General features: G+C 34.4%; 1 protein-coding gene across 3 annotated transcripts; it reads left to right on the forward strand.

Annotated features, from left to right (window-relative positions):
• Window positions 1-2,225: 2,225 nt before the first annotated feature.
• Window positions 2,226-23,142, forward strand: LOC143244966 (uncharacterized). Of its 3 annotated transcripts, none has more exons than XM_076490585.1 (4): window positions 2,226-2,434; window positions 9,619-10,022; window positions 17,348-17,556; window positions 22,339-23,142. In XM_076490585.1, exons 1-4 carry the CDS (start codon window positions 2,360-2,362, stop codon window positions 22,347-22,349), a joined length of 699 nt encoding a protein of 232 aa, XP_076346700.1. In that variant the 5' UTR covers window positions 2,226-2,359; the 3' UTR covers window positions 22,350-23,142. The 3 variants fall into 3 exon arrangements, with proteins under 3 accessions (XP_076346700.1, XP_076346698.1, XP_076346699.1); XM_076490583.1 differs by lacking the exon at window positions 22,339-23,142 and adding an exon at window positions 19,411-20,657; XM_076490584.1 differs by lacking the exons at window positions 9,619-10,022; window positions 22,339-23,142 and adding an exon at window positions 19,411-20,657.
• The last annotated feature ends 4,349 nt before the right edge of the window (window positions 23,143-27,491 follow it).

Below are 27,491 nucleotides of genomic sequence, written 5' to 3' on the forward strand. Positions count from 1 at the left end.
TGTAGGAAATCTCCTCTCAAATTTATAAAAGGAAACCAACACAATGCAGAGAGCCAGTTTTCTATGTCTGGTTTGCTACAGTTAGTATACTATAAACCTCGAAAGCTAAAACTGTGATAAAGATTTATTAATAGAGAAATTACAGATATTTGACCAGGAACGTTTATAGATTTCGAACATTATAAACCATTTAATTTCATGGAATTAACTTCGAATGTTGTATTTCTACGAGAACATTGGATATCTTCGCCGGTGAAAAATCAGCTTGCAAACAACATGCGACCAGCCAAGAATAGAGAGCGAGCTAGCTACTCGTTAAGTGAACTGTACCAATATCAACTCGAAATTCATTCGCTCATCATGAACTATCGATAAAATAATCAGTTCAGGATCATATAGAAATCTCAGTAGTATTTGTAGATTTATAAAACGTTTGTATAAAAGTTATTACTCTTGTAATAACCATTACTATAAATGTATTACTATTGTTGTTTGTATATTACAATATATTTATGTTCAGAAAGAAAACTGTGTATATCAGTCTTGCTGGAAAATATCGTAAATTTGATGGATATAGACATTTAATTTACCTTTGGATTCAAATCACAAATCATTTGAAGGCTCGTCCAAGATGAATTACAATACGTAACAAGTGTAATATGCCCTAATGATGTTTCAACACATATTGTTTACAAACACTTCACATGAATAATTGATAGGTAGAGTAGCGATACTATTCTTACAAAGTATTAACATGGAACAATTCCTTTACCTTGAACAATGTCAACCACTCTTATGTCTTATCATATCTCATAGTTTTTGTGATGTTTCACCTAATTTATTTTTGTTGCATATATACAACACGTGACTAAATCGTAAAGACCCCATTGTTTCGAAGCATTATATGCAAAATTGGAAAAGTAATTTCGGACATTTCAATTGTTATAAATTTTAAGTTCATAATAGACAACATTTAGTTAAAACGTACCGTGCGCAGGAAAAGAAACAGGTTATATAACTTTTGCTGTTACCATCTTCGACTCGAAGCTATATTAATTATCGGTATTACTATATATATATACATACATACAAAGTCATGTATTCGAATTTCCTGATTGAACATGCTTATCCTTTTAACAGTGAGAGCTTCATAATGTGATCGTCAATCCAACTATTCGTTGGAAAAACAGTAACCCAAGATTTGACAGTGGGTGTTGTTGATTAACGTCACTCAAAATTAATAAAGGTTATTTCAGGCACTCCTGGAGTACATTTGTGCAAAATTATGCAAACAAAAATTTCAAAATAAACCTTTTTTTTTTAAACAAGAAATAAACGGCTTTATCTTCCTTTTTTGTTAACATGCGCTTGGAAACAACAAATAAAATAAATATCAGTATATTTAACTTGCAAGATGTATTTTACGTTGCACTAGATGTGTTGGTTTAAGGCTAGCCATCCCCAGTTTAGCAGTATAAGACTAGAGGGAAGGCAGTTAGTCATCATCACCCACCGCCAACTCGTGGGCTTCTCTTTTACCAACGAATAGTGGGATTGATCGTAACTTTATAACGCCCTCACGGCTGAAAGGGTGAGCATGTTTGATGCCATGGGGAAACGAATGCCTTAACCCGCCTGACCATGCCAGGCATTAATAACAATATAAATATTTTCACAATAGCAATTACTTTATGAAATTATGAATACTTAATTATGAGTACATAATTGTACTCACTATGAAACAGAAACACAACTTGAAATCCATGTAAGAGTTCATAAAAATAATGTTAATTTTATTTTTAAAAATATTATAAATATTAATAAAATTATTAAATAACGTTCACCACAAAAACAATTACTGACTATAAAAGCATGGGTTTACAGTAAACCATTACACAATGCTTGTATTAATTCATCTCCGATTTTAAGGATTACGATATATTTTTCAAACAATGTACACATTATCATTGTGCACAATAGAATCAACAATTTCAACTGAATGATATGTGAGTTACAAACAGTTTTAGTTGAAACATATAAGCCAGTGGCTGAGTAACTGTTTAATTATTAATTCATCCTTTTTTTTTCGTACTTGTCTAATTACCGACTAATATGTTTTAATCAAGTAACTGAGTTTCCATGTTGTAATGTGTCGTGAGAAATGAGGAATAGTTAATTGGGCCTCTCAAGAACCAGTTTTACATGGTGGGAGTAACTCTCGATTACGTCATTAAATGACGGTAGAGAGAGGCCTTGGACGATGGATGTACTCACATTGTAAGACTGTCTAGTTTAGTTCGTGTACGACAAAGTTACTTCAACTACGCTGTAAACACTTTTCGCTGTATGAACACGCCCCATGGATTTCAGTACAAATAACAAGAACGATGACTCTTTACCAGAGAAGGCTGGAAATGTTACGGAAAATCAACAGGTTAGTGATAAAAGATTTCACGTTATAGATTGTTCGAAATGATGGCGTTGTGTACGACACAACTTATTAATGGTTCAGTATTACTAGCTGTACGAAAAGGCCGTAACATTCTGCAAATGGTAGAGTGACATAAACTATTATTTCACTAAGAATGTATAACAGCTTTGTAGACAAAATTTTACACTGATAGACTTCAACTGGCAATTTATAAACACTACAAAGAGAAACAAAATTATAATTTTGTGTTGGAATTGTTATGTTCGTGTAATGCACGAAGTGTCTGAACAGAGGCGTTGGTACGTTAATTAATAGAATCAGGGCTTGGGCCCATAAGGACTGAATTTTTTTTATCTTTCAGTATGATATCAAATCATGGTGTTCTATTCTGATTTTTCAAGATACCAGCTGGAGATTCAGAACACTGTCAAATAGAATCGGGACACAAGCCCCGTGTGCCACTATGTAGCGGTGTCTCTACGTCTGCAGTAATAAACACTGCCGAAATATGTACTTACGGTAGGATGCAACTCGTGTGTACATGTTGTAGGGTTAGCAGTCACTCCTAGTGTGGCCAACTGCTATTAACAGACTGTCAGTAGACTTATGTAAAAGTCAATAGAAAATTAGCTATGTAGATGTAATGTTATTCGTGTAATTATAACTGTCATCATATTCCTGTGTAAATAACAAAGTACCGAATTTGCATTATATTGAAAGGATAGAAATCCACACGTTCTATATGTCCACCCCTGTTCCCCATATCTACCTCTCATGTATTATTGTTTTTTCTGCATTGTTGCTCACCAATCGTTACGTGATTTCATCAAATTTAATTTCGTGTTGAGACTTTACCATTTTCCCGAAAAAAGTATGAAATGTGGATGTGGTCTACATAGATCAAGTGTTAATCAAAGCCTATGTTAATCAAAGCAAATTATTCTTCTCTGTGATTCTAGGCAGTTAAAACATGTAAACTTTAATGTTTAAACACGTATCACAAACCTACATCAGAAATCCTCATAAGTGCAAAAATAGTACGAATATACTCTTCTGTGACTAAATTTCTGATAAGTTGATACCGTGAAACACGACTTCAGAAAATCAATTCAGTAAGACAGAACGTGAATCAAACGTCACGAAATATACAAGCCTGGGTTAAATATTTTTATAGTATGTTAAAAACATATCTACCATAACTTTTGTACATGAATTTTACAATAACTTAATGTTAAAGTAAGTCTAGCTTCGGTATTGTTAAGTTTACGTTTTCTTTCCATTGTTTCAAGCAGTGGCGGATTTATTGTTGTGTGGACCCTACATCCCATGTAATATTACATAGAATAAAATTATCAGTGTATCGAAATCAATTTCAGAAGGTTTAGAAAAAAATCAAAGGGAACAAAAAATTATAATTAGATTGAACATTCTTCAGCCGAATCGTAATTTTTACAAAAATCTTAATATATATAAACATTGATGAAAAGATAGTATCATATAAAGACTTACGTTAGTAGTTACCACTTCTAGACAGCTCAAATTCGGATCCTTCGAAATAATGAAGATACAGTCCTTCGAGAATAGTGTTGCTCAAAAGTAGTTACTATTGTAGTTTTTTATGGACGTAGTTTCAACTTCAAATACATGTTATTGTTGTGTGTTTGGAAGCTTTCGATTTGCTATTGCTTAGTCATTGTAGTACCATTTTAACATTTATCCGATAACACGTAACATTAGCATTGTTAAGTCAGGTTTTAATTGTTAGACATCTTTTCGATTTTTAATTTGTATTGTTTGTGACGCTCTTAATTTTAAGAATAACTGTAAGCCGAAACTTTGGGTTTCAATATAAACATTTTTGTTTGTTTGTTTTTATTTCTGGAGTGTTTGTAGTTTTATGTAAACATGATTTCAATCCTCCAGATTTAAAAACTGATGACCTCTCGTGAATCATACACACGTTCTACGTAGAGCTATGTTACAAAGGCATTGTTGGATTGTTTTTGGGTTTTTTTTTCGTTACCATTGCTAAAATTTGTAACAAAATTGAAAACGTTTTTGTAAGAAAAACAACACTGCCTCATCTTACAGCTCAACAGCGAGTTCGCTGATGAAATTAACGAAAGATATACTTTCAAATAATTTTTCCTAACATATTTTTATTCAATAAAATGTTTCTTCAGGTGTGCTTTTAATAGACTCCTTATTCAATTATTTTTCAACCTCGTCTTGGTGAAATAAATATTTCACCGGATTTTTACCTTATTAATTTATTTTGTAAACTTATTACATTTTGTACTTGCATATTTATTTTCCGAACTGCAATTTTATTTACTTAAATTACAAGTTTACTATGTTATTATGAATTTTAATATTATTTACGAAATAAGTTAAATATTTTTTTATTAAAGTACTTCCATGTATAACGTGTACAATTAGAATGATTGTGTATTCTATCTTTTTAACGATTCGTTTTAGTCTAGTTTTCAACGTTTCACGGTATTTACTGCCTAAAGAAGGACGTCTTCCAAAAACATCGTACAAAATAAATCAACTAATTTTTATTCATAAGTGTTAATTTATCCATTATTACCTTTTAACTGCCATAAACAACGAGTATTTACAACTTGTATAACTCGTCATTACCGAAATAAATCACTACAAATAATACAAAAAAGCAAATAAATTGCATACAATTCATTAGTGTTTAGTATGTTCTTTAAACAGGATATTTAAGATATATTTTATGCTATCATAATTTCAGTGGCGGCGCCAAGGGGGGGGCTTGAGCCCTCCCAAATGAACCAAGCCCCCCTCAGCCCCCCAATATTGTTACCTACATATATTCATAAAATATGGAAAACACAATCGTCGTTGTTGCTTAACAATTAACATCAAAGAGACATAGATTTGCAGAACTCAATGTCTTCATTAAGACGGAAGTATGTGTCGTGCGTCTCATAGCAACTACTGAATGCACTGAAACTCGTGAGCTGTATTGCCGCTCCCTGTGTAATGCCATTCTATCTTGAGTTTTGACGAAGATTAGACAACAACGTTGATTTCAAGTTACAACAGATCATCAGGGATTTTACTTGATAAACCAAAGGTTTCACAGGGATTTACCCATTAATTTCATTTATCTTTTTATTGAAAAGTAAAACATAGCATGCATGTATAAGTGTATTGTGTATAGGTCAAAACTATGAAGCATTTAACCAGTGTTATGTCTTCTGTGAGATCATTTTGCATTGTGTATCAGCCATCCAAAATTGTACTGATGATTGTGGCATACACTTAAAATTGTGACTTACAATCCAATTAATGTTATACTTATGATTAGATAATAGCCTTACATGTTAACTGACCAAATAATATTTCTAAACAATTCTAGAATGAATTTTGAAATTGTCATTGGGCTATTTAGAAGTGCCTAATTTAATGTAATGTAGTAGTTACATTATTGTAACAGTTGCTTGTCACACTTATGATAATAAGAACAATATCACAATCACAGTTTGGACCTGTATGAATAATGTGAACTTATGAAGAAACCGGCCTTTCTGTGAAGGTCAACTGCAAATTAGACATTTTGTTTTGGTGCTACTATGACCATTTAATATCCAGGCCGCGGATTTGCTTTGTTCGAGCGCGTGATTCCTGCCTCGAACGCCTTAAGCGTATGATCACCGAGCCGCTGACCATGGTGTACGCTCTGCGTTCGGCTAACGATCGGCTCAACCCGATCGAGATCCATATGCCAGCCGCACGCTACCCCCTCTTGCTCACTCCCATTAGCTGCCCATTATTAATCAGAGTATGAGTTTTCGATGAAAACTGCATTGAAAACGCAGCTCAAAATAGCACACCTTTCTGAAATGTACCTTGGTATTTACATTATTATAATTTACCATCTATACTTCATATCGATGGTATTTTGGGAAGCCTCTCCACAGTTTACCCCCAACGAAAATATCCTGGCGCCGCCACTGCATAATTTTATCAATGTATGATTGTGAATAGTATACCGAATAGTAGTCCTACATCAGGCAATTTAACCAAGATCGTTCTACAGATCAAAATAGTAACAGATAAAAACAAAAACAGGAGAAAGAGACGGATAAAACGTGTAATTCGGAATCAGGTATGAACATTTGACTTTACTGGTTTGAAGAGAAGAAACTGAACATGATGTAAACGAAGTAAAACCAATCTTCTTCTTGACCTTGTTTTACAGCAAAAACAAGTAAAAGATGAACATGTGCAGAGGGCGTTGGATTGCACTTTATAAGATATTCTGAAGTCACTCCGTAAGAAATATTTCTACATAGCTTTATAGATTATTTTATAGACTGAGAGAGCACGACATTATTTACAAGGAAACAGAGGCCTGGCATGGCCTAGCGCGTTAAGGCGTGCGCTTCGTAATCTGAGGGTCGCGGGTTCGCGCCCGAGTCGTGCCAAAACATGCTCGCCCTCCCAGCCGTGGGGGCGTTATAATGTGACGGTCAATCCCACTATTCGTTGGTAAAAGAATAGCCCAAGAGTTGGCGGTGGGTGGTGATGACTAGCTGCCTTCCCTCTAGTCTTACACTGCTAAATTAGGGACGGCTAGCACAGATAGCCCTCGAGTTGCTTTGTGCAAAATTCCAAAACAAACAAACAAACAAACAAGGAAACAGTAACCACATATGCCAGAATGCAGAAGCTACTTATTGGCTGTTCCAAATAAAAGTAGAGAGAGTTTAATCTACAGGTGTTTCCAAACTTAAACATAGCAGTGTTACTAGAGATGCGAGATCTATAAGTGAAACCCACCCAACATTGATTTTTGGCTGGGTTTAACTAGAACAGTAAGACAAGCGCTGAAAATAAAACCCCACCAACACTAGTTTTGACTGGGTTTAATTAGAGCATTAAGTAATGCAAGTACGGTCTGAGATTGATTTTCTATATGTATGTTAATCTAAACGTTTGTATATCTGAATTTTTGTTTTATAAATTTTAGTAAACGAAATAAGTTAACCCGTTAAAGGAAAAGTGAAAATAAATGATATAACGTGTATTATTGCGTTGCAAAATAGATCCTATGAACGTTGTAAATGCTAGGTTTTTTCATTCTCTTCCACAAAATTGTTTTACTTACTGAAATGTATTTTTGTCGTGAAAACTAGAAACAACGGTAAGTTCAAACCCTTTATGAAATACCATCTCTGACGTAAACAAAACCTTCCTTGTTGTGGATTCTGTTTAGTTTATGACGTCAGCTCAATATAGGTCTCGTTAGAAAAATTTACCAATCAGAAGATGCCTAATAAAAATAATACAGTTATGTGCGTATATTTAGCTAATATGAAAAGCTGGCGAAAAAAATGTGCTCTCATACAGAAATATAAATACGGCAAATTTCATGTTTGTTGTCTTTCAAAATTTGTATAACATACTGGAGGGATTTAGACATTTTGATAAAAAGTTTAGAAAAAAACGACCTTTACACCAACTTCAGGAACTGCAAAAGCGAAACGTCGGTTAAAATTTTAAAGAGAATTACTGGAGGGTAAAGGTCGTTTTTTGGAAAAAAAAACTTATGAAAATGATACGGCAGACTTTGATAAATGCTACGTTTTCTTCAGTGTTCTCAATGAAATTGGACGATTTTATCGTTTGTGCTACACGCATACAAATCACTGCCAAAAGGTTATTTACGTTACACATTTTCTCTCAAGGAAACTGTAAATAATCAATAACTTCATTTTTTTTTTTTTTTTTTGGTACTATATTTAAGGTAAATCAGCTTTAGCAGTATTGCGCATGCGTATAATATAAGAGAGCCATCGTTCATATTTTATTGTTATCATAATACTTGTAGATTACTCGAGTTAATATAAATATGTAATTTCCTCGGAAAGGGGTTGAAGAACGCCTAGAGGGGACACCTGTTTTAATTACACATACCATAATGCAGTAGTGTATCGTCTGTGAGCCGGTCAGCACAAACTAAAATGACGTTAGTAAAACGTGCGCATGCCATGAATGGCGAGAAGAATTATGCACTCCATAAGCTACAGCACAGCATGACATATGAATTTTAAAAGCGAGAAATAAAAATATTTATTACTCTTAATTTTGATTTAATTCACTCTTGAAACAGAATATATTCAGAGGCCCCCTCAAAAGTACACTTAGTATTATCGCTATTTTTGGTTATATATAGCAATTGAGTATTGATTATTTCATTTATTAAAGATAATTTTATTTATCTCTTGTTTTAATTTTAAAATACTGTTGTTTGTGGTAGCTTTATCTTCGATCTTTTAGTTTCAACTGCCACTAGTTTGTATTAACTTTTGAGTTTCACATTTAAGTTTTGTGGTTGAAAATAGACCAAACACCATTTCTTATTACTTCCGAGGCTGTTTATTGCGAGGTGCTAACAGAAAGGCCAAGCGATATTCTGTTTGGTCTATATCAGTGTTTAACACTTTCAAACACCACAAATAATGACACCTGCCGGTCAAACTTGCAACAACAACAACAAAAACAAACCAAAACGATGACGTAATATTTTGTTATTATTATTTTTACGTTAAACAACACTATGAAATATCACGTTTGATTGAAATTGATTTTCTGCCGAATTTCCGAAGTGAAGAATTTCAGAGCATAATGACTTATGAAAGTTAAATTTAATATATATGTGTATGTGTGGGTAAAGTTTAATGAATATTGGCTCACTTTACCTGTGGTTAAAACACCTTTAGTTCTTAATTCTGTTCAGTGTATGACACGTTTTACCAAAAGCATTGACTACAAAAATGATACCAGATTAAAGTAATACAGTTATATGGGTATTTGTTGCTAATTTGACAAAGAGCTAAAACTCATTTCAGAATTTGATTCAATGTTTTCTTTTGTCAGTTCACACGCCAAACCTTCTTGGTTGGTTGAAGTTAAAATATTATTTACTATTTGATGTTTGAAAACGCATAAAAAAAGTTTGTGATATCACATTGATAATAATTAGCTAAACCTTGTAAGAAAAGAAATTCTTGAAAAATTGAGTCTTAACACTTAATCGTTTCTGAAAACTTTGTAATGAAAAAATAAAAGTATGTTTATGATGTTTGAACGTATATAAATGAATTTGAAGTCGCTAAAATTTAAATTTTAATATTTTGTGTTCAAAGCCACAAGAAAAATATTTGGTGAACGAAGACACATCCAATTTATTGAGGTCCGAGTTACAATGCTGTACTTCGTACTTCGAAAAATTATTTTTTCCGGTTATGTTGGTAATAGGAATTTATGAACTGGCTGAATATATTAGTAAAATTTCGGGTGACTCTCATGCAACAAAGAAGTACTTCGAGAGTGGAGAATTTCACCTGTTCGTAATTTCACTGACGTGCCTCTTGTTACCTGTCATCACCTACACTGTATACCGAGTATTTGAGGCTTTTGCAAGAGGAAGCGACAGTTTTTCATATATTCCTGAACAAATATCTGGTGTCTCCGATAATAGTGGAAATTTCAATAAAGTTTGCACTCTTGTACTTCACGGACTTCTCATCATTCCATGGCAGATTCGAAAGTAAGTAAACATTTTGTTAACCATTATTTATCCCCTTTAATAATTATCGGAATACCCCTGTGCTCCAATGATGCTTACTTCAGTAGGGGGTCTCCAGACGAGAGGAGATCAAATGATACTGTCTGAGGGTTACATAATTATTGTATAATATCCAAATGATTTCGATACCAGAGGGTTACATAATTGTTCCAAAACACACAAAGGTTTCCAGTGTCTTAGGATTACATAACTGTCATATAATAGGTAGCAGAAGCGTGACAGAGTAATGAAGTAATAGTTTCATAAAGTGGTTACAGAGGGCGCGGCTGTATTGGGCACCAAAGGGCACGTTTGTATGACGAGCGTGCAAATCATTCCCGAGTGAATCACCAGAGGATTACGTTGATCAACAGATAAACATATGATCAACTTTATAATAACAACGGAAATCTTAACGTTGCTAATTTATCTAATTTACATAACCTTATATTTACAGTTGTCAGTACTGAAATATTTCAATCTCTCTTTCTCTATAAATAAAACTTACGTTAAATCCGCTGTTTTCGTCTATTTCTTATTGTCAACTTTACAGTTTCTGCTTACACATTTAATTGCATTAAATACGTTTTACAATGGTGAATGGTCTTAATAATGTTCTATAGACTTATGGTATTACTTGGCAAATCATGTTACCAAGCTTAATGCCGCTAGGGTGAATACGTAGTTCAATAAAAAGATTAGCTCAGTGCAGTGTCTTAGCTATGGTTATGTAATCAATGTCTGGAGTTAATTATCTGTCTTCATGTTACAAGAAAAACTTATTTGAACTGATCGTGTTTTCATTTAATAATTAGTTTGTACATGTCATAAAAGTTGTGAAGCCAAGTAAAACCATTGTTTTAACGAGACAAGTATTGTAACTGTTAGAGTATGTCAAGTTTTCACACATTCTGTTATAATTTATATATTATTTGAATGAGGCAAATATTATAGTATAGCCCTTTTTACAATCAACAGTTGATTTGTCTGTAAAACACTTGGGTAGTTCATTAGTTCTCGCTTCTCTAATTGATATACACCCTAAAAAGCTACTACACATAATGTATCATTTTTATAAATGCTGAACAAGAGAATTTGTAAAGCTGGTTGTGTTGTTTCTGTTTCTGTTTGAGGGTCATTAACACTGAATGCAAATGACAGAAAGGTTAACACCTACAATCACCAAATGGTGTGGACACTTCAACCCTACTGGATTTTTAGTTTGATTCAGTTGACAATGAAGAAGAGAATGTACTGAGAGAATTCAAAGAACAAAAAAGATTTTATGAAAACTAGACCTGAACAAGTGAATTATAATACACGTTAAAAGTCGCTATTTATGATTATCATTCATTACTAAAATATACTCTTCAAAAATAGAAACGCAAAAGGCAAAATATGAGACAAATTGTTAACAAGTTTATTCCGGGTAGTTCTGTATGACATGTGTGAAACTTTGCACCTTCACTGCTGAACATCCAAAGTCTGCAAAGGTGAAGTCCACGCTCACTAGGTGAAGTTTAACGTCACTCAACGTCAATAACGAGTATGCCCCCCGTGAGCATCAATAACTGCTTGGCATCTCCTGCTCATGGAAGCGATGAGATGATGAATCACATCCTGTGGAATGGCTGTCCACTCAGCCAGCAAAGCTGCTGCAAGCTGAGGTAGAGACTGCAGTTGAGGTTGTCGCCGTCGCAGACGTCGGTCCAACTCGTCCCAAAGATGTTCAATGGGGTTTAAATCTGGTGATCTGGAGGGCCAGGGAAGAACGTTGATGTTGTGGTGTCTCAAGAAGACAGTGGTGAGTCGGGCTGTGTGAGGACGGGCGTTGTCATGTTGAAGAACGTCGTTGACGTTCGCCATGATGGGTTGCACATGGGGCCCAAGAATCTCGTAGACGGTTGCGTACGGTCTGAGCGGAAATCCTACGCAGCCCTGGTATGGTTGAGGCAGTAGACGTCGCAGTGGTGGTCCTATCCCGAAGGTAACGTAACCGGATGTTGCGATCTTGTGTGGGTGTGGTCACACGAGGTCTGCCAGATCGTGGACGGTCACGAGCTGATCCATGTTTTTTGGTGACGATTCCATAGCCTTGTGATGGTGCTTGGGTGGACATTCACAGCTCTGGCAACATCTGATCGAGATTCGCCTGCTTCTAAGCGACAAATGGCGTTGTTGCGTTGTGCTTCAGTCAGTCTTGGCGTAACTGTATTGCGTGTCGCTGGCTTAACACTGAGCTATGGAAACCGAGAACCCGTCACTTTTATAGGGATTTTGCACATGTTGCACTTGCAGAACATGCAGATCTCTCAAACAAATTTATTGGACACGCATGCGTTTTGGCGAAAAATCCGATGTTTTCCTCCGTTTTCAAAGTGCACAACTTTTATTGTCATTTTGGTCTGACAATCAGTGCCTTAACACGTGTAACATCACATACTCTGAGCTTGTAACGTTATTACATATATTTCTCTTTAAAATAACAAAAAATATCCCTTTTGCGTTTCTTGTTTTGAAGAGTATATAAATCTCGTACATGTATTTACCTTATACTTAACAATGAAAATAAATTAAAACAAGTTAAAGTCTTTATAATCACACAATTTCTATATAAATTGAAAAATAGTGAATTATAAATTTAACATTCACCATACTTTAACTTAACTAGTATTAATAAATTTGTGTGTGTCACTGAATTTAAAAGTCGGTAAACATATTTTGTTGATTCTGTCATTTTACATAGTGATACAAAACATTAAATATATGTTCATGATATTCTGCTTCGCTATCTGCGCTAGCCCTTCCTAATTTAACAGTGTAAGAGTAGAGAGAGGACAGCTAGTTATCACCACCCACCGGCAACTCTTGGGATAATCTTTTTTACCAACGAATAGTGGAATTGCGCGTAACATTATAACGCCCCTTACGGCTGAAAGGGGAAGCATGTTTGGTGTGACGGAGATTCGACCCCGCGCCCCTCGGATTACGAGTCGAGTGCCTTGGCCATCTGGCCAATCCAGACCATGTAATATGAAAGAATAAACTATGTTTAGTGACTTCTAAATTCAGTGACGTACAAAAGTTTATTATTGCCATTTAAGTATGGTGAACATTTAAAGTTATAATATATTATTTTTAATTTAGGAATGTGTAGACTTTACAATTTATTTTCAGTGTTAAAAAATCTCACATGCATGAGATTTGTATCTCAGTAATGAGTGTATAATCGTAAATAACGACTATGCTGTATATTATAATTGACTCGTTCAGCTTTTCTTGTGAAAAGTTACTTTTTTCCTATATTGAACTTTTAATTCTATTGGCCCATTCTTTACTTAGTAAAATGTCAACAAACCATCAACTGTGATTGAGTGAGACTAAATATCCAATAGGGTTGAATTGACTACACCATTTGTGGTTGAAGTGACCACACAAGTTATTAACCTTTCTATCATTTGCGCTTGTATTCATTGTTAACGACCCGGATAGAAGTATAAAGAGTACTTATATGTAGTAGTTTGTTTAATGTTCTAAATTAAAATATCTACAGAATATTGAGTAATAATTTCCTACAGTAATGATGATTAAACATAACTTTATGTAGATCCTTCAAAATTAAACTTTAGAGAATCAAATGAACTTAACACTAAACGTGTAATTGTCGTATGTTATTTATAGATTTAAATAAGCATTCTCTTCAGGAGAAATAGATGTTTTACAATATAAGAATCGTAAAAGTGAATTAGCAATAAGTGTTTTACATAAAAACGTCAGGAACTGCAAAAAGTATGTCATACTAAATTAAATGTAGATGTGAAACTATAATCAGTACGTTAGTTATGCAGTAAATCGATACTTAAAAACACAATTGATTACACAAACTGTCTTGTTCAGTATTTATAAAAAATATATATTGCATATGAGGACAACTTTTCAGGATGTATATGAATTAGAGAAGCAGAACAAATGAATTAGCGAAGCCTTTTATACATAAAGCAACAGATAATTGTAAAAGGGGCTATACTATGATATTAGCCTTGTAACATTATGTGCCTACAGAAACACCATCCGCCTGTGTAATAAAGTATGCAAGTGAATACCACAAAATTAGTAATAATGATAAGAAATGGAGATTAAAATAGCAGATTTAATATAAGTTTCACTTGTATAGTGAGACTGTAAGTGTGATAAAGATAAAAACACATTTATTTGCTGATAATTGTAAATTATGTAAATTAGGTAAGTTATTAATGTTAAAACTTTGATTGTAACTATAAAGTCGATAACATGCTTATCTGTTGATCTACATCACCCATTTTTCGTTAGTTCGCAACTATCAGCTCAGTCATCATACCAACGCGCCCTCTGTTGTTGCATTGTGGAGCTACGATGTCATCCCTTCTTAAGACATCAGCATTCTCTGGTGCCATTTCAAGAAACTACGATACTATTACTTTATCATCACTCTAGTGCTTGTCACTTAACAGTTGCGTAACCTCAGGCACCATCTTTTGATCTCCACTCATCTGATGATTCCCTCCCCTCCCAATCAGGCGGAATTCTTTGTTTGCAGAGGTTTTTGTTTTCGAATTTCGCGCAAAGCTACACGAGGGCTATCTGCGCTAGCCGTCCCTAATTTAGTAGTGTAAGACCAGAGGGAAGGCAGCCAGTCATCACCACCCACCACCAACTCTTGGGCTATTCTCTTTTACCAACGAATAGGGGGATTGTCCGTCACATTATAACACCCCCACGGCTGAAAGGTCGAGCATGTTTGGTGCGACGGGGATTTAAACCTGCCACCATCAGATAATGAGTCGAACGCCTTAACCCACTTGACTATATCTGGCCATTTGCAGAGGTATCCCATAACTTCTCCCGTTGTAGAAGGCATTGTACAAGCATAAACATCTTGCTACTCAATAAATATTTTATTTTTCATTTAGTAGGGAGAAAGCAGTAGCTTAGTTAGTGTGAAAAAAATAAAACATTTTATTGATACCTGTTCTTTTGGATGGAAATTGCTGTGAGTAATGCTTTTCCTCTATACATGATCTGAAGCCATGTTTCTTAACCAACCTTCCAGTATAACCACTTAATCTCTTCGTGGGAATTTACGAAAATAAACAAATAATAAATTACAAGGTATTCGTACATAAGTCGTAAAGGTTTTTCGTTGTACATGCATTTTAGTGGTTCGTGACAGTTTAGGAAGGCAGCAAGCCTGCCTCAGGTATCAAAACATTGAAAAACGCTGCTATGTGATCTTGTTGGTTTAACACTCCTACGAAAAGTGGGGCCTAATAGGCCCCAGAGCAACTTGAAAGGTTATTAATATTAGGCTAATAATTTTGTATTTAAATGAAATTGCCATTTAAATCCATTAATGAATGGATTAACGAGATTCCCACTGTCCCTATCTACTATCTAGCGAAACCACAGCCAGGGGAACGGGCTTGGAGAAATCAGGACTAGAAACGTCTTTTCGTAGGAATGTTAAACGTATCCTGTATTTTATTAACTTAACACTTTATATGATCATTTTTGGACAGGCTGTACCACTGCTATTCTTAGCATGGCCAGGTGGTTAAGGAACTCGACTCGTTATTCGAGGGTCACGGGTTGAATTCCCATCACACCAAACATTCTCGTCCTTTCAGCCGTGGGAGTATTATAATGTGACGGTCAGTCCCACTGTTAGTTGGTAAAAGAGTAGCCCAAGAGTTGGCGATGACTAGCTGTCTTCCCTCTAGTCTTACACTGCTAACATATGGAGGGCTAGCGCAGATAGCCCTCGAGTAGCTTTGCGCGAAATTCAAAACAAACCGAGTTTAAAGGATACGTTTGTGATAATGTAATACGATGTATCACGTGTATCCTTTGAGTATATTTTCGTATTTTGTACAATACGCGTTTAGCTTCAATACCAGGAGCAGAATGATTGTTCTCACGACACTCTACTGACTTTGTCACCAATTTTTATCACGAGGCCTTTGTTGTTGTTATTTTCACATTTCTAATAAACGTTTTACTTCACTAAAAGGAACTAATACAAAGAAGCATTTTAGAAAGAACTGAACTTAACGACATTAAAATGTAACATCTATATGTTTCAAAAATGTGTTTCATAAATATTTTAATAAAAACTGTACAGTTACATAGTATTTTATTTTTGAATAGTGTGAAAATTTTATCTTAGAAGAAACAATCGTATTAAAAGTTCAACTGTGATAAGTTAGAAGTATAGAATTGTTTTTCTGACAGTTTTAGAATATTACGGTCATTCTGTTAGAAAACCAACAGTTTTTGAATAAATATCTGTTCAACTCTAACATAGAACTGCCTTTCTCGCTCTGAACAAAATTTTAACATTCTGGGGTAACCAATTTACAACAAAAGTATAATACCTCTCTCGATTAACTGTACAACCACATCGTAGGAATTTTCTTATACAGTGGCTAATGGACTTTCAAACACATTTCTAGGAGTGTTTGAGATTATCCAACACACCTCAACAGTGCCAGCAGAGACTAATACATCAAAACAATTTTCATTTCTATTTATAGTAAAACTACATTTTGGTCATTGTTTGTTGGGTTTTTATTATTAGAGCGGTGTATCAAAGTGTTACAGGTGCCATACTATAACTGATACATCAAAGAATACCACAACAGATCACTCATCTCTTGACCTGCTTTGTGACCGTATTTCCACGTTTCTGCTCTTAAGGTACTTAAAATGAAATGACACATTTTACAGCCAATGTGGCATATGAACGTTTGTAGGGTTAATTATCTTTGGACATGCAATGCTTGCAAATGTATGTTTCGGAGAATTTACCTCATGACTTTGAACAAATTCGACTGTGATCCACCAAGATATTTAAACAAAATTCAGGTGATACTTAAACAAAAGAAATTGAGAACCAGTCACTGGTATATTGTAAATTTTATTTATTTCCTATATTGTGCTTAATATGATTAAAATATATATATTATCCAGAAACAAGATCTGTTAGGCACAACATGCCTTACAGACCTACCGTACGTAACTTTTGTGTGTTTCACAGAACCGGAAAATCAACGGTATGTTTGTTTTCTAACTATTTGTAATTTCTTTGTGAGAAATGTCAAGTGTAACAAATGTGCTATGGTAAACTACGGTCTCTTTCACTTTATTACAAACACTATTTGAATGTAGCCCACAAAAATAAATCACAAACGACTCTAATATCGAACTTTATGCGTTTATGCAAAGATTTACTGCATTTTCAGTTATACTTTTCTATTTTTTTTTTTTTACAGACATGTTGAGGTTTTGAACTTTGTTGTGCCACGTGTTTGTCCAGTTCGAACTCCAAACAAAGAAGAATTAAAAACAACCAACGAACTGGAAAGAAACGCTTTGGTCTTACAGTTCTTTCTGGATTTCTACTCTGGATTTCTACAAGTTGTTCTTCAGCTGTATATATTAGTATCTTACTTTGATGGAAAGATAGATTTCAATACTCTTTGTAAGTAAGATAAAATTCACCTGTATTACGTATAAGTTTTTGTATTTATCTGAGACATTAAATAGTTATATTTTATACGTTATTAATATAAAAAAAGACACCTTGTATCTAATCGGCGAAACAGAACTGTGTACATTTCTTTAGCATAGGCCAAGGCCTTTATTATAGGAATTGCGTTTGAAATATCATGTTTAATTATAATATGGTTACGTTCTTTCACGGAGATGTTTTCCAGTATTGTGTTTACAGCCGATAAAAACACTGAAAGGCAAAGCTTGTAAATATACGCCATTAATTTGCTATTGATGAAATCATATGTTTGTTGTGTTGCATGTATTTACAGTTTCTTTGTTGTTGTTGTTTTCTTCACATCTTATCCATATATTTTTTATTTGATTACCCCCTTGTTTGTAAATGGTTTCCTAATAATTCATACGAGTTAATAATGCATGTTTTTATACAAAGAACAAACTACATTATTCGCCGTTACGGCTTCTTTAGTAATGACAGTTTCACATTATTTGAAACGAATTATTAACGTAACACCAAACCTGACCAGGCTATCTGAGTGTACAACGTGTGTCAGATGACATTTACACTAACTTTATTATATATGACCTTCAGTGACCAGATACTATAGAAGTACGAATGAACAAATTATTCGGTGTATCAAGCTATCATCTCCTACAATTTCTCTGAATTGGTTTTCGATTTAGATTGTGTAAGGATTTGGGTCAAACGTGAAATGTGCTAGTACCGTGTTTCTCCGAAAATAAGACAGGGCTTATATTAATTTTCACTCCAAAATTTGACACTAGGGCTTATTTTCGGGAGATGTCTTATTTTGATATATTAAAAAAATGAAGTTACAAAGTAAAAATTATAAGACCTCTAAATAAATAGAAATTACGAAAAACATTCAGAAACTCATTAACAGGAATTTATTCAAAAACAATCATATCATCATCCTCTGGAATGTCTTGCAAATCATCTGTTTTTAAAATTCCTGCTGAGTTTTCACTTAACTCAATTTCTTGTAGAATTTTCGCACCTACTCTCTCATGTTGAGCAATAGAGGTTTCATTAGATCCAAATTCATTTCTTTACAGAAAGCAGTAAGATTCTTGCCCTGTGATTCCTCCACTATGCTTCTTTTATACTCGATCGAATAACTTTTTCTTACATTCATCTTGTTCTGGAGTGAAAATGACTAAAAAAATTACATTCTATTTAATGTTGCAAACTATTAAACTAACCATTTAAAATAAACTATTATTAAACTATTAAACTAACTGATTAATACTTAAACAAACTAATTAACTAACTATTAAACTAATTAATAAATTAATTTTTTTTATTTCTTTCCTCTTCCTGCCACTCTTAACTAGGGCTTATTTTAAGGGTAGGGCTTGTATTAAAACTATCCCCAAAAATCACACTAGGTCTTATTTTGTGGGTAAGTCTTATTATCGGAGAAACACTGTAGTAACTGCAGCCAGGCTATCACAGAACATACCAGAATAAAACGTTCGTAATTAAGAACTAGCATGAAATACGTGTTATGATAAATAAGTGCATGTGTAGTATGAATTATAATACATTTATGTAGTTAAATACACCGAAATACATTTGAAAACACTTTACATAGAAGAGCGAACAACGTAAATGACTATTAAAGTGTTTTCAGCCCAAACGAGCCGTTTTTGCATATAAATTTCTCAACAAGTGGGTTTCTCGTCATCACTGATTAAGACAGATTTGTTTTGTTCCAAGAATATATAAATTTGTAATCAACATATTAGTTAATTTTCAGTCTTGAAACTTAAATATCTGTTTTACTTGATATTTTTACAGCCAAGTGGGAACTAGTGGCTTCCGTTCTGAGTGTCAAGACCCTTTTATGTGCAGTTAGAAGAAAAGACGATGGTATATTATCTACTTTTCTTTCTTATTTAGGATGGGGTTCAATTTTTATTTCACGTGCGGTAGTTTTCGCTTTAGCCACGTCTGTCATATACTACGGCATTCTAGGTTTTTCACTCATCCACGCTTTATTATTTTCTGTTTGGATTTCAACGCTTGTCTGGAGGTCTCATGAAATCGGCACTTCTGAAAACCCGACACCGTCACAATTATCGTATAAGAGGAAAATGCATTATTTCGTGTTAGTATTTTTTCTTTTCGGTTTACCATCACTCATATACTGGCCATATATGTTTCAATTACGCGAGGGTCGACGTTTCGTTATCTATATCGCCGTGATCGTTTTAGAAAATGCAGGTTTATACGCGATCTGGTTTTTCATACCGACTAGTTTTTCCTGGTCATCACATCAGTTGTACAGCACAATTATTGTTGGCGGCTGCACAGTTCTCGGGGTGGCGTTTCTTGCTTTTTACTGTTGCTGGAAGCCTTCGCTAACTGATACAGTTGTGTTGTTTAATAAAAGAGCAGATAATATGACCGATTTTGGTATTTATTTTGACTTTTTTGATGCAGTATTCAAGTTGAAAGTGGACAAAAGAGATGAGGCGTTATTAACTGAAATTCGTAATAACCGCAGTGAAGATGACTGTGCTACTGCAATCTGAAAATGAAAGACCATATAACTTTGGTCTATGATCAAAGTAATGTGCGATTGAAACAGAAAATCAATATTTTGAAATACAATGGTGTTTTTCTCCATTTATGTTTTATACTTATTGTATAATATATATCTTTACTGTGTACTATATTTTAGAGTTTTTTTACTAGAATAGTATTTACTGTTTTAAGATAAACTGATTTACACATGTAATTATACTATTTTTGTAAATAGTAGTTTATCTATGAATGATGTGTTACAAGCCAGTTAATGCTAAAATAACTACGCCCACATATAACTAAGTTTTTCATCGCACAAGGCTAGTACTGAACGATTATGGTATATTAGACTGAATGTTTTTCATCGTAATTAAATATACTTCAGGCTACTTTTATCTATGTTTTTATTTTCTACATTTATTGACAATTTGCTAAAACTTAACTGAATTTGGAACGTTACAGTATCTTTTTATGTTCGTTTATTACAAGAATTATAAATAAAGAAATCTATTTCTGTTCTATTTTTGTTATCCTTCTAGTTTTGTTAAACAAGCCAGATTAACTCAATGTGCGAGGAAATGAACTGATAGAAATCTGCACGGTGCTGTTAATGTGCTTCACATGAGGGAGATTCTCTCTATCAATTCTTACCTTCCATTTTATTTCAGCAAAGAATGCATTTTGCTTTCAAAAGAGAAAGATCTGTAGTTTAATGTTAATATACGTTAAATTTCAAATCATTATATAAAAAAAACTGGCATTGCAAACGATTTCTGGCTTTAATTAATTGTCTATTACATGTTTTTGTTTTAACATCGGCAACAAAAAATATACATATTTATTTAGTCATGTACATCTATTTCTTATAATTATACATTTCGTGTAAAATATATAGTACTTCCAATTTAAGTTCTTAATATCAACTGAAAAAAGAATAAAGAAATAAGTAAATTTCTTCAGCTTCAAGTGTGTTTTGGTTCTGGTCGTGAATGTATGTTCACTGGAATATAAGTTGCTTGCTAATTTTACTCTAAAAGTCTACAACTATGGCAATCGCTTCTTGTGAAATATTCATTAATGGTGTTTTTTTTTTTTTTATATCAACTTGTTGTTTTGGAACTGACAAACAATTATTAACATTATAAATATTATAAGAATATCAGCTGTTGGGTACCCCAAATGTGAATTGGATAGGCTTTGAATCTGAGAATTCGAGTTTCGTATTCCATTGTTGAAAAATCGCACTTAGCAATTTAGAGCCAGGAGAGTTTTTAAAATATTGTCAAATTCCACAAGAAAAGCTCAAGACTTGATGATAGTAAGTGCTACTGATTAGCTGCTTTCAGTTCAATAGTATTAATTCTAAACCACGTCCTAAACTATGGAGTGAAAGCAATCGTCAGTTACATGGTAGCGCTTGAAACCCGAGAAGAAAGTATTATTCAGGGTAAATAATGCCGTTTTTTCATTGTTTTTTTATAATATGGAATAACTTTATACTCTGCAACAACATTTAAGCCGAACTTTCAACTTTAAAATAATACAACTGAATATTGTAATTTAATTTAAAGAACTAAAAACTTTTAAGGTAATACAGCATCACACTTTTCTCTCTCTTCCCACAACAGGCGCCACCTGTATTTAATCTTGATCGTTATTTGGATTGGTCAAGATTGTTCTACTATGTGCAAACGTGTGTCCAATGTCTTTCTTTGTGCCCCGCACTACTTTTTATATTGAGCCTTCACTAAATCTGTGGTTCCTATTCAATTATTTTAAAGGAAATCAGTGAGTCTGGGAAGACCACAGAGTGAGGCCATTATTCGCAATCAAGTATACACATTGCATTTTGTCTTTAGTAAACTGTTTTCATTCTATGTTATATATCGACTCCGATCAACTTATTTTTTTTGCTTGAACTCATTTTAGTTGAATTCAGAATTACTTTGTCATGTCATCCCATTATGTAACGAACCTCCCAATTTTCTTTTGGGAAATCAGGTTCACCTGAAAATCTGGCAAAGATAAGTAGCTGTATTTCTTTAAATTCAAGTTTCATGTCAGCAATTAAAATATTTATTGAATTTCGATATATACTTCAATTAAATCCTTACGGTAAATATAAAATAATAATTAGATATAGCAACGTGAAGGTTTAAATCAAATTCTTGTATATTTATTCTCATTACAAATATTCAGATCAACTTTAACTGAATGTCCTAGAGAGGTCAGACGAGGAAACCCAGATGGAGGAGCGAAGTGACCGCTTAAATGATCAACCAAGTTTGACGTTGATCTTCTGGTTTTTGACTGGGCACCAGCAAGGATGATAATTATTGGTCTCCATAATCTATCAAGCTTTTTTTTTTAAAGGAAAGATGTCTTCAAGACATTGCATGTTAAACGATTAAGTATTTTCCAACTAGAAGGCCGTTTAATATATTAACTAGTTACTAAAAAGAGCGTTGTAACCCTTAATTTCAATACTGTCAAGTGGTATTTCAATGTACGCATTATATCACATGATAGCCACGTTACGACAATGTAGCTACGACAGCAGATGCTGTATGTTGTAACAGTAGAACTTTTACGGTTGAAATTATTAGAAAGTCGCTAGGAAGTGTAATTCATTTCTAAGCTGGATGCAAATTGTGATACAAGAACTCCAGTGGGATTTGATGACGAACTCTGACAGAATGTTTATACGAGTAATCACATCGTAATACGAGCGATCGTGTATGAAAGTAAAAGTTAAGTAGCATGTACTTTACGAGGTTTGTTCAAAAAATACGCGGACTGGCGTCATAAAACAAAATGTACTTTATTTAGAAGTTACAGGTCTGGGACTCCTTCAAAGTACTCTCCTCCCCAACGCACACACTTATCCCAACGGTGTTTCCACTTGTTGAAACAGTCCTGGTACGCTTCTTTTGTAATGTCCTCCAGCTCCTTCGTCGCATTTGCCTTAATCTAGGGAATCGTCTCAAATCTTCTTCCTTTCAAGGGTCTTTTGAGTTTGGGGAACAAGAAAAAATCGCAAAGAGCATGGTCGGGTGAGTAGGGGGGGGAAGAACAGTGATCGAGTGTTTGGCCAAAAACTCACGAGTTCTGAGGGCTGAATTTTGCAGCAACGCGGTGCATCTTCAATTTTTCGGTCAAAATCTCGTAACAAGATCCAACTGATATCCCACATTCTTCAGCAAGCTCCCTGACAGTCAGACGTCAATTTGCCCGCACCAGGGTGTTGATTTTGTCGATGTGTGGGTCGTCAGTTGACGTGGAAGGACGTCCAGGACTCTCATCATCTTCAATGGACTGTCGACCATCCTTAAAACGTTCATGCCACTTGAAACATGCCGTACGTTTCATAGCAACATCACCGTAAACCGTGTTAAGCATAGCAAAAGTTTCAGTCGCAGATTTTCCAAGTTTAACACAAAATTTCACAGCAAGCCGTTGCTCCTTCAGGTCATTCATTCTGAAATCCGCCAAACGAAAAAATCGCACTTCATTTAAAACCGCGTAGCTAATACACAAATGAAGATATCTGCAATCGGGAAATGGCGTCGTAATCAGCTGATCTGTGCTAACCTAGCGACACCAAGCGGATTCCCCTGGAACCAACTGGAGCCGCGCAATTCAAACAGTCTGCGTATTTTTTTTAAACAGCCCTCGTAAGTATCAGATCGAGATAAGTCAGGGAAAAATAGTTATTTCAGTAGATTATGATTGATGTTTTCCTATGTTGATTGCTGCAGTGGTTTTGTTAGCCTACAGATAGCGACACGTTACTGTGACATTTTTAGTTCAGCTGCCGATGTTTGTAATCTGTAGAGAAGTAGATATATTCTACTGTTATTATAGTATTTATTATGCCTCCGTCAGTGTGGTCGTTTTTCCAAAAATGCTTTGATGTCCAGCACGACTTTTAGTCCAAGTTGGATGAATTCTTCCTGGAATATCATAGTTTGGTTGAATCCAATGACATAATGTACCAGAGAGTTAACTTTGGAAGCCAGTAGATTCGTACATAGTAACAGGTAACTCGGCTATTGATACGAAGTTGTAGTAGAGGTTGCTGTAGTAATCAAGGTTACCATTAGACAGTTTGTTCATTGTTATATGACAGAAAATTTGATATTTGTGGTTATATATTTGGTCTTTGAAACGTATAATGGCATTATGTATGATATAATTTATTTCATGCATTATTGACATGAATAAAATACATGAAAATACAAATAATAGCAATAAATAACAATTTATTCTGAAACTTAAGGATTCGAGATATGAAACAGAAAAACAAAAACTTCTACGAATGTACGAAAAACAGAAGGATATAACATTATAGTTAAAGAAACTATTCTATGACATGGCCAGGGGAGTTAAGGCATGCGACTCGTAATCTGAGGGCCGCGGGTTTGCATCCTCGTCGCACCAAAAAGGTCCCCTTTTCAGTCTTGGGGGCGTTATAATATTACGGTTAATCCAACTCTTCGTTGGAAAAAGAGTAGTCCAAGAGTTGGCGGTGGGTAGTGATGATGACAAGCTGCCCTCCCTCTAGTCTTACACTGCTAAATCAGTAGTTTTGCGCGAAATTCAAAACAAACAAAATAATTATATAACACGAAGTTCCCCGCTGGTACAGCTGTAAGTTTACAGATTTACAACGCTAAAATCAGGAGTTTGATTCCCTTCGGTGGACTCGGCAGATAGCCCAGTGTGGCTTTGCTATAAAAAAATTCACACAGACGTGGGGTTGCTAACTCGTTCTTCTTCTGCTGTTACTATTGTAATTAGTGTTACTAATTACATATATTTGGTATTTAAATAGAGAACTGGGATATTACTGAACTCGTAGATTTTAACTGAAAATGAGGAAGTAACTTTTTGGATTACACGTATATGTTAAATGTTAGTGAAAAAAATGTTCATCTTGGTACAATTGAAATATTAGCCTACCTATAATACCATATAGTCGATAACAAATTTATATTTTGTGAAGTTTGAAAACATTACAACTCTTTTAATTATTTATTTTTCGTTTATCCTCGTATTGTTTTTGGACTGTTTTTGAGTAAATGTACATTTTTTTATTTGTTTATGTAATTAATAAAAGTGGAATATTTGTTCTACATTAGTAAGTATCATGCATACAAAGGTTTAATCCAGAGATTTGTCATTTCAGTTTTTATTTTTCACAAAATAATAAACAGCAAACACAACTTTTTAATGTTGTTGTTTTTTCACATAGGCAATGCAATTAAATGGGTTTTATTTTTTTGTTTGTCTTCAAATTTCGCGCAAAGCTACTGAGGATTATCTGCGCTAGTCCTTAATTTAACAGTGGAAGACAGCTAGTTATCACCACCCGCCGCCAACTCTTGGGCCACTCTTTTACCAACGAATAGTAGGATTGACCGTATCATTATAACGTCCCCACGGTTGAAAGGGTGAGTATGTTCGGTGCGACTGGGATTCGAACCTGTGATCTTCGGATTACGACTCGAACGCCTTAACCCACCTCGCCATGCCGGGCCTAATTGAATTAGAGGATAAAATAGTATTTAGAATATGATACCAGTAATTATATAAAGTGGGAAAAGACAAACTAAAATTACATGTCTCTCCTGAAAAGGAGAAAAAAAATTAGCAAAATTGTGTATTATATTGTTACATAATTATTTTACACATTTTGCATGATTAATAATGCTATTTTAACAAGAGAAATTATCAATGGGGCCTCCCATAATTATCTGACACCAAACTGGCTATCCCACAATTGTTTTAGGGACTAAGGACAGTGTTACTTCTTTAGTGCAAGTTTTACTTTGAGTTTTCCCTGTTTTGGTTTTAATAATTATTTTACAAAGACATTATTATGACATAGCGTTGCGAAATTGTTTTACCATAAATATATATTTTTTCATTATAAAACTATCTTTCAAATATGGAATATTTATTCATTTTTTTCTTTTATAAAAAAGCCTTTGTTTTCACAAATTTCCTTATATTCTTCTTTGAATCTTTTACGTATAGAGTGTTAGAAAGGGTTACATTTTTTTCCATAGGTATTTCAATACTTGTTATCTTCCTAGCATTGAGATGTCTTCTTTACATGCCATGGAAGATTTTTAATGCATTGCACCTTTTCATACGACAAGAGAAAACTCAGTTTAAAGCAGCAGTTCCCAACATGGGTTTTAATTTGCTATCTTATCTATCAGCGACATAGTGCAATATTTCCCAAAAGTACGAGCAAAAATAGTTAGGGTGACGCCATTATCCTTTCTTCGGATCCAGGACAATGTCTCATCTCCATGGCTACTAACTCTCACTTTGAAACACATTAACTTTTGATGTTGCACTCCTATTCATAAATACAGAGTATTGCAAAAAATTTGCGTTGCTTTGATAAATTATAAGAGGGATACTTTGTGAAATATTATAAGACTTGAATGCAGTAATAAAATGAAGTCGACAAACAAAATTTCTCTAATACGGTGGAACCTCGGTTCTCGAACGACTCCCTTCTCGAACAATTCGGTTTTCGAACATATTGTTTGAGAAAAAAATGTATCGGTTGTCGAACATAAACTCGGTTCCCGAACCAAGCTTTCGTGGCCCCAAACCCCGAAATAACCCGACTGATGACCCGAACGACCTTCGACCATTTTCGGCCCACGCCAAGCTTGCCGAAAACATTTTACCCGCACCTGTTGCTCATTCCACACCCCCGTTAAAATCTGCTGTGAACTTTCTCATTTTTCTTTTTCTTTTTGTTGTTTTTCTAAATATTCTGATTAATAAAGCCACCATGGGGTCAAAGAAGGATAATTAAAGCAGTAAACCAAAAAGAAAAGTTGTTAGAGCCACAATAGAGGTGAAAAAAGATCTCACAGCGAAGTATGAGAGTGGTGTTCGCGTGTCTGCCCTTGCTACACAGTTTGGTATGGTGAAGTCTACAGTCTGCACCATACTGAAAAATAAAGAGGTCGTCGAAGGAGCTGATTTTGCAAAAGGAATGACAGTGCTTACGAAACACAGATCACAAACAATGGAAGAGGTAGAAAAACTGTTGTTGATTTGGGTAAACGAAAAACAGTTAGCTGGTGATAGCATTCCTGAGACCATCATTTGAGAGAAAGCAAAGCGGTTGCATGCTGGCCTCCTGAAAAACACCCCTGGAACGAGTGCTGATACAAGTTACGCCTTTAAGGCTAGTAGGGGTGGTTTGAAAAATTAAGGAAGAGAAGTGGCATACATAGTGTAGGGAGACATGGGGAGGGTGCCAGGCAGAAACAAACCTCATAAGACAAGTTTTTTAGTTAGAAATAGGTCCAGTGAGTCTC

The sequence above is a fragment of the Tachypleus tridentatus genome, chromosome 2 (genome assembly GCF_004210375.1).
Source record: "Tachypleus tridentatus isolate NWPU-2018 chromosome 2, ASM421037v1, whole genome shotgun sequence".
NCBI classification, from domain to species: domain Eukaryota; kingdom Metazoa; phylum Arthropoda; class Merostomata; order Xiphosura; family Limulidae; genus Tachypleus; species Tachypleus tridentatus.

Coding starts and splice junctions, on each gene's coding strand:
- LOC143244966 (XM_076490583.1), top strand. CDS start 2,360: ATGGATTTCAGTACAAATAACAAGAACGATGACTCTTTACCAGAGAAG. Junction 2,435..9,618: donor ATGTTACGGAAAATCAACAG/GTTAGTGATAAA, acceptor TTGTGTTCAAAG/CCACAAGAAAAATATTTGGT. Junction 17,557..19,410: donor GATAGATTTCAATACTCTTT/GTAAGTAAGATA, acceptor ATATTTTTACAG/CCAAGTGGGAACTAGTGGCT.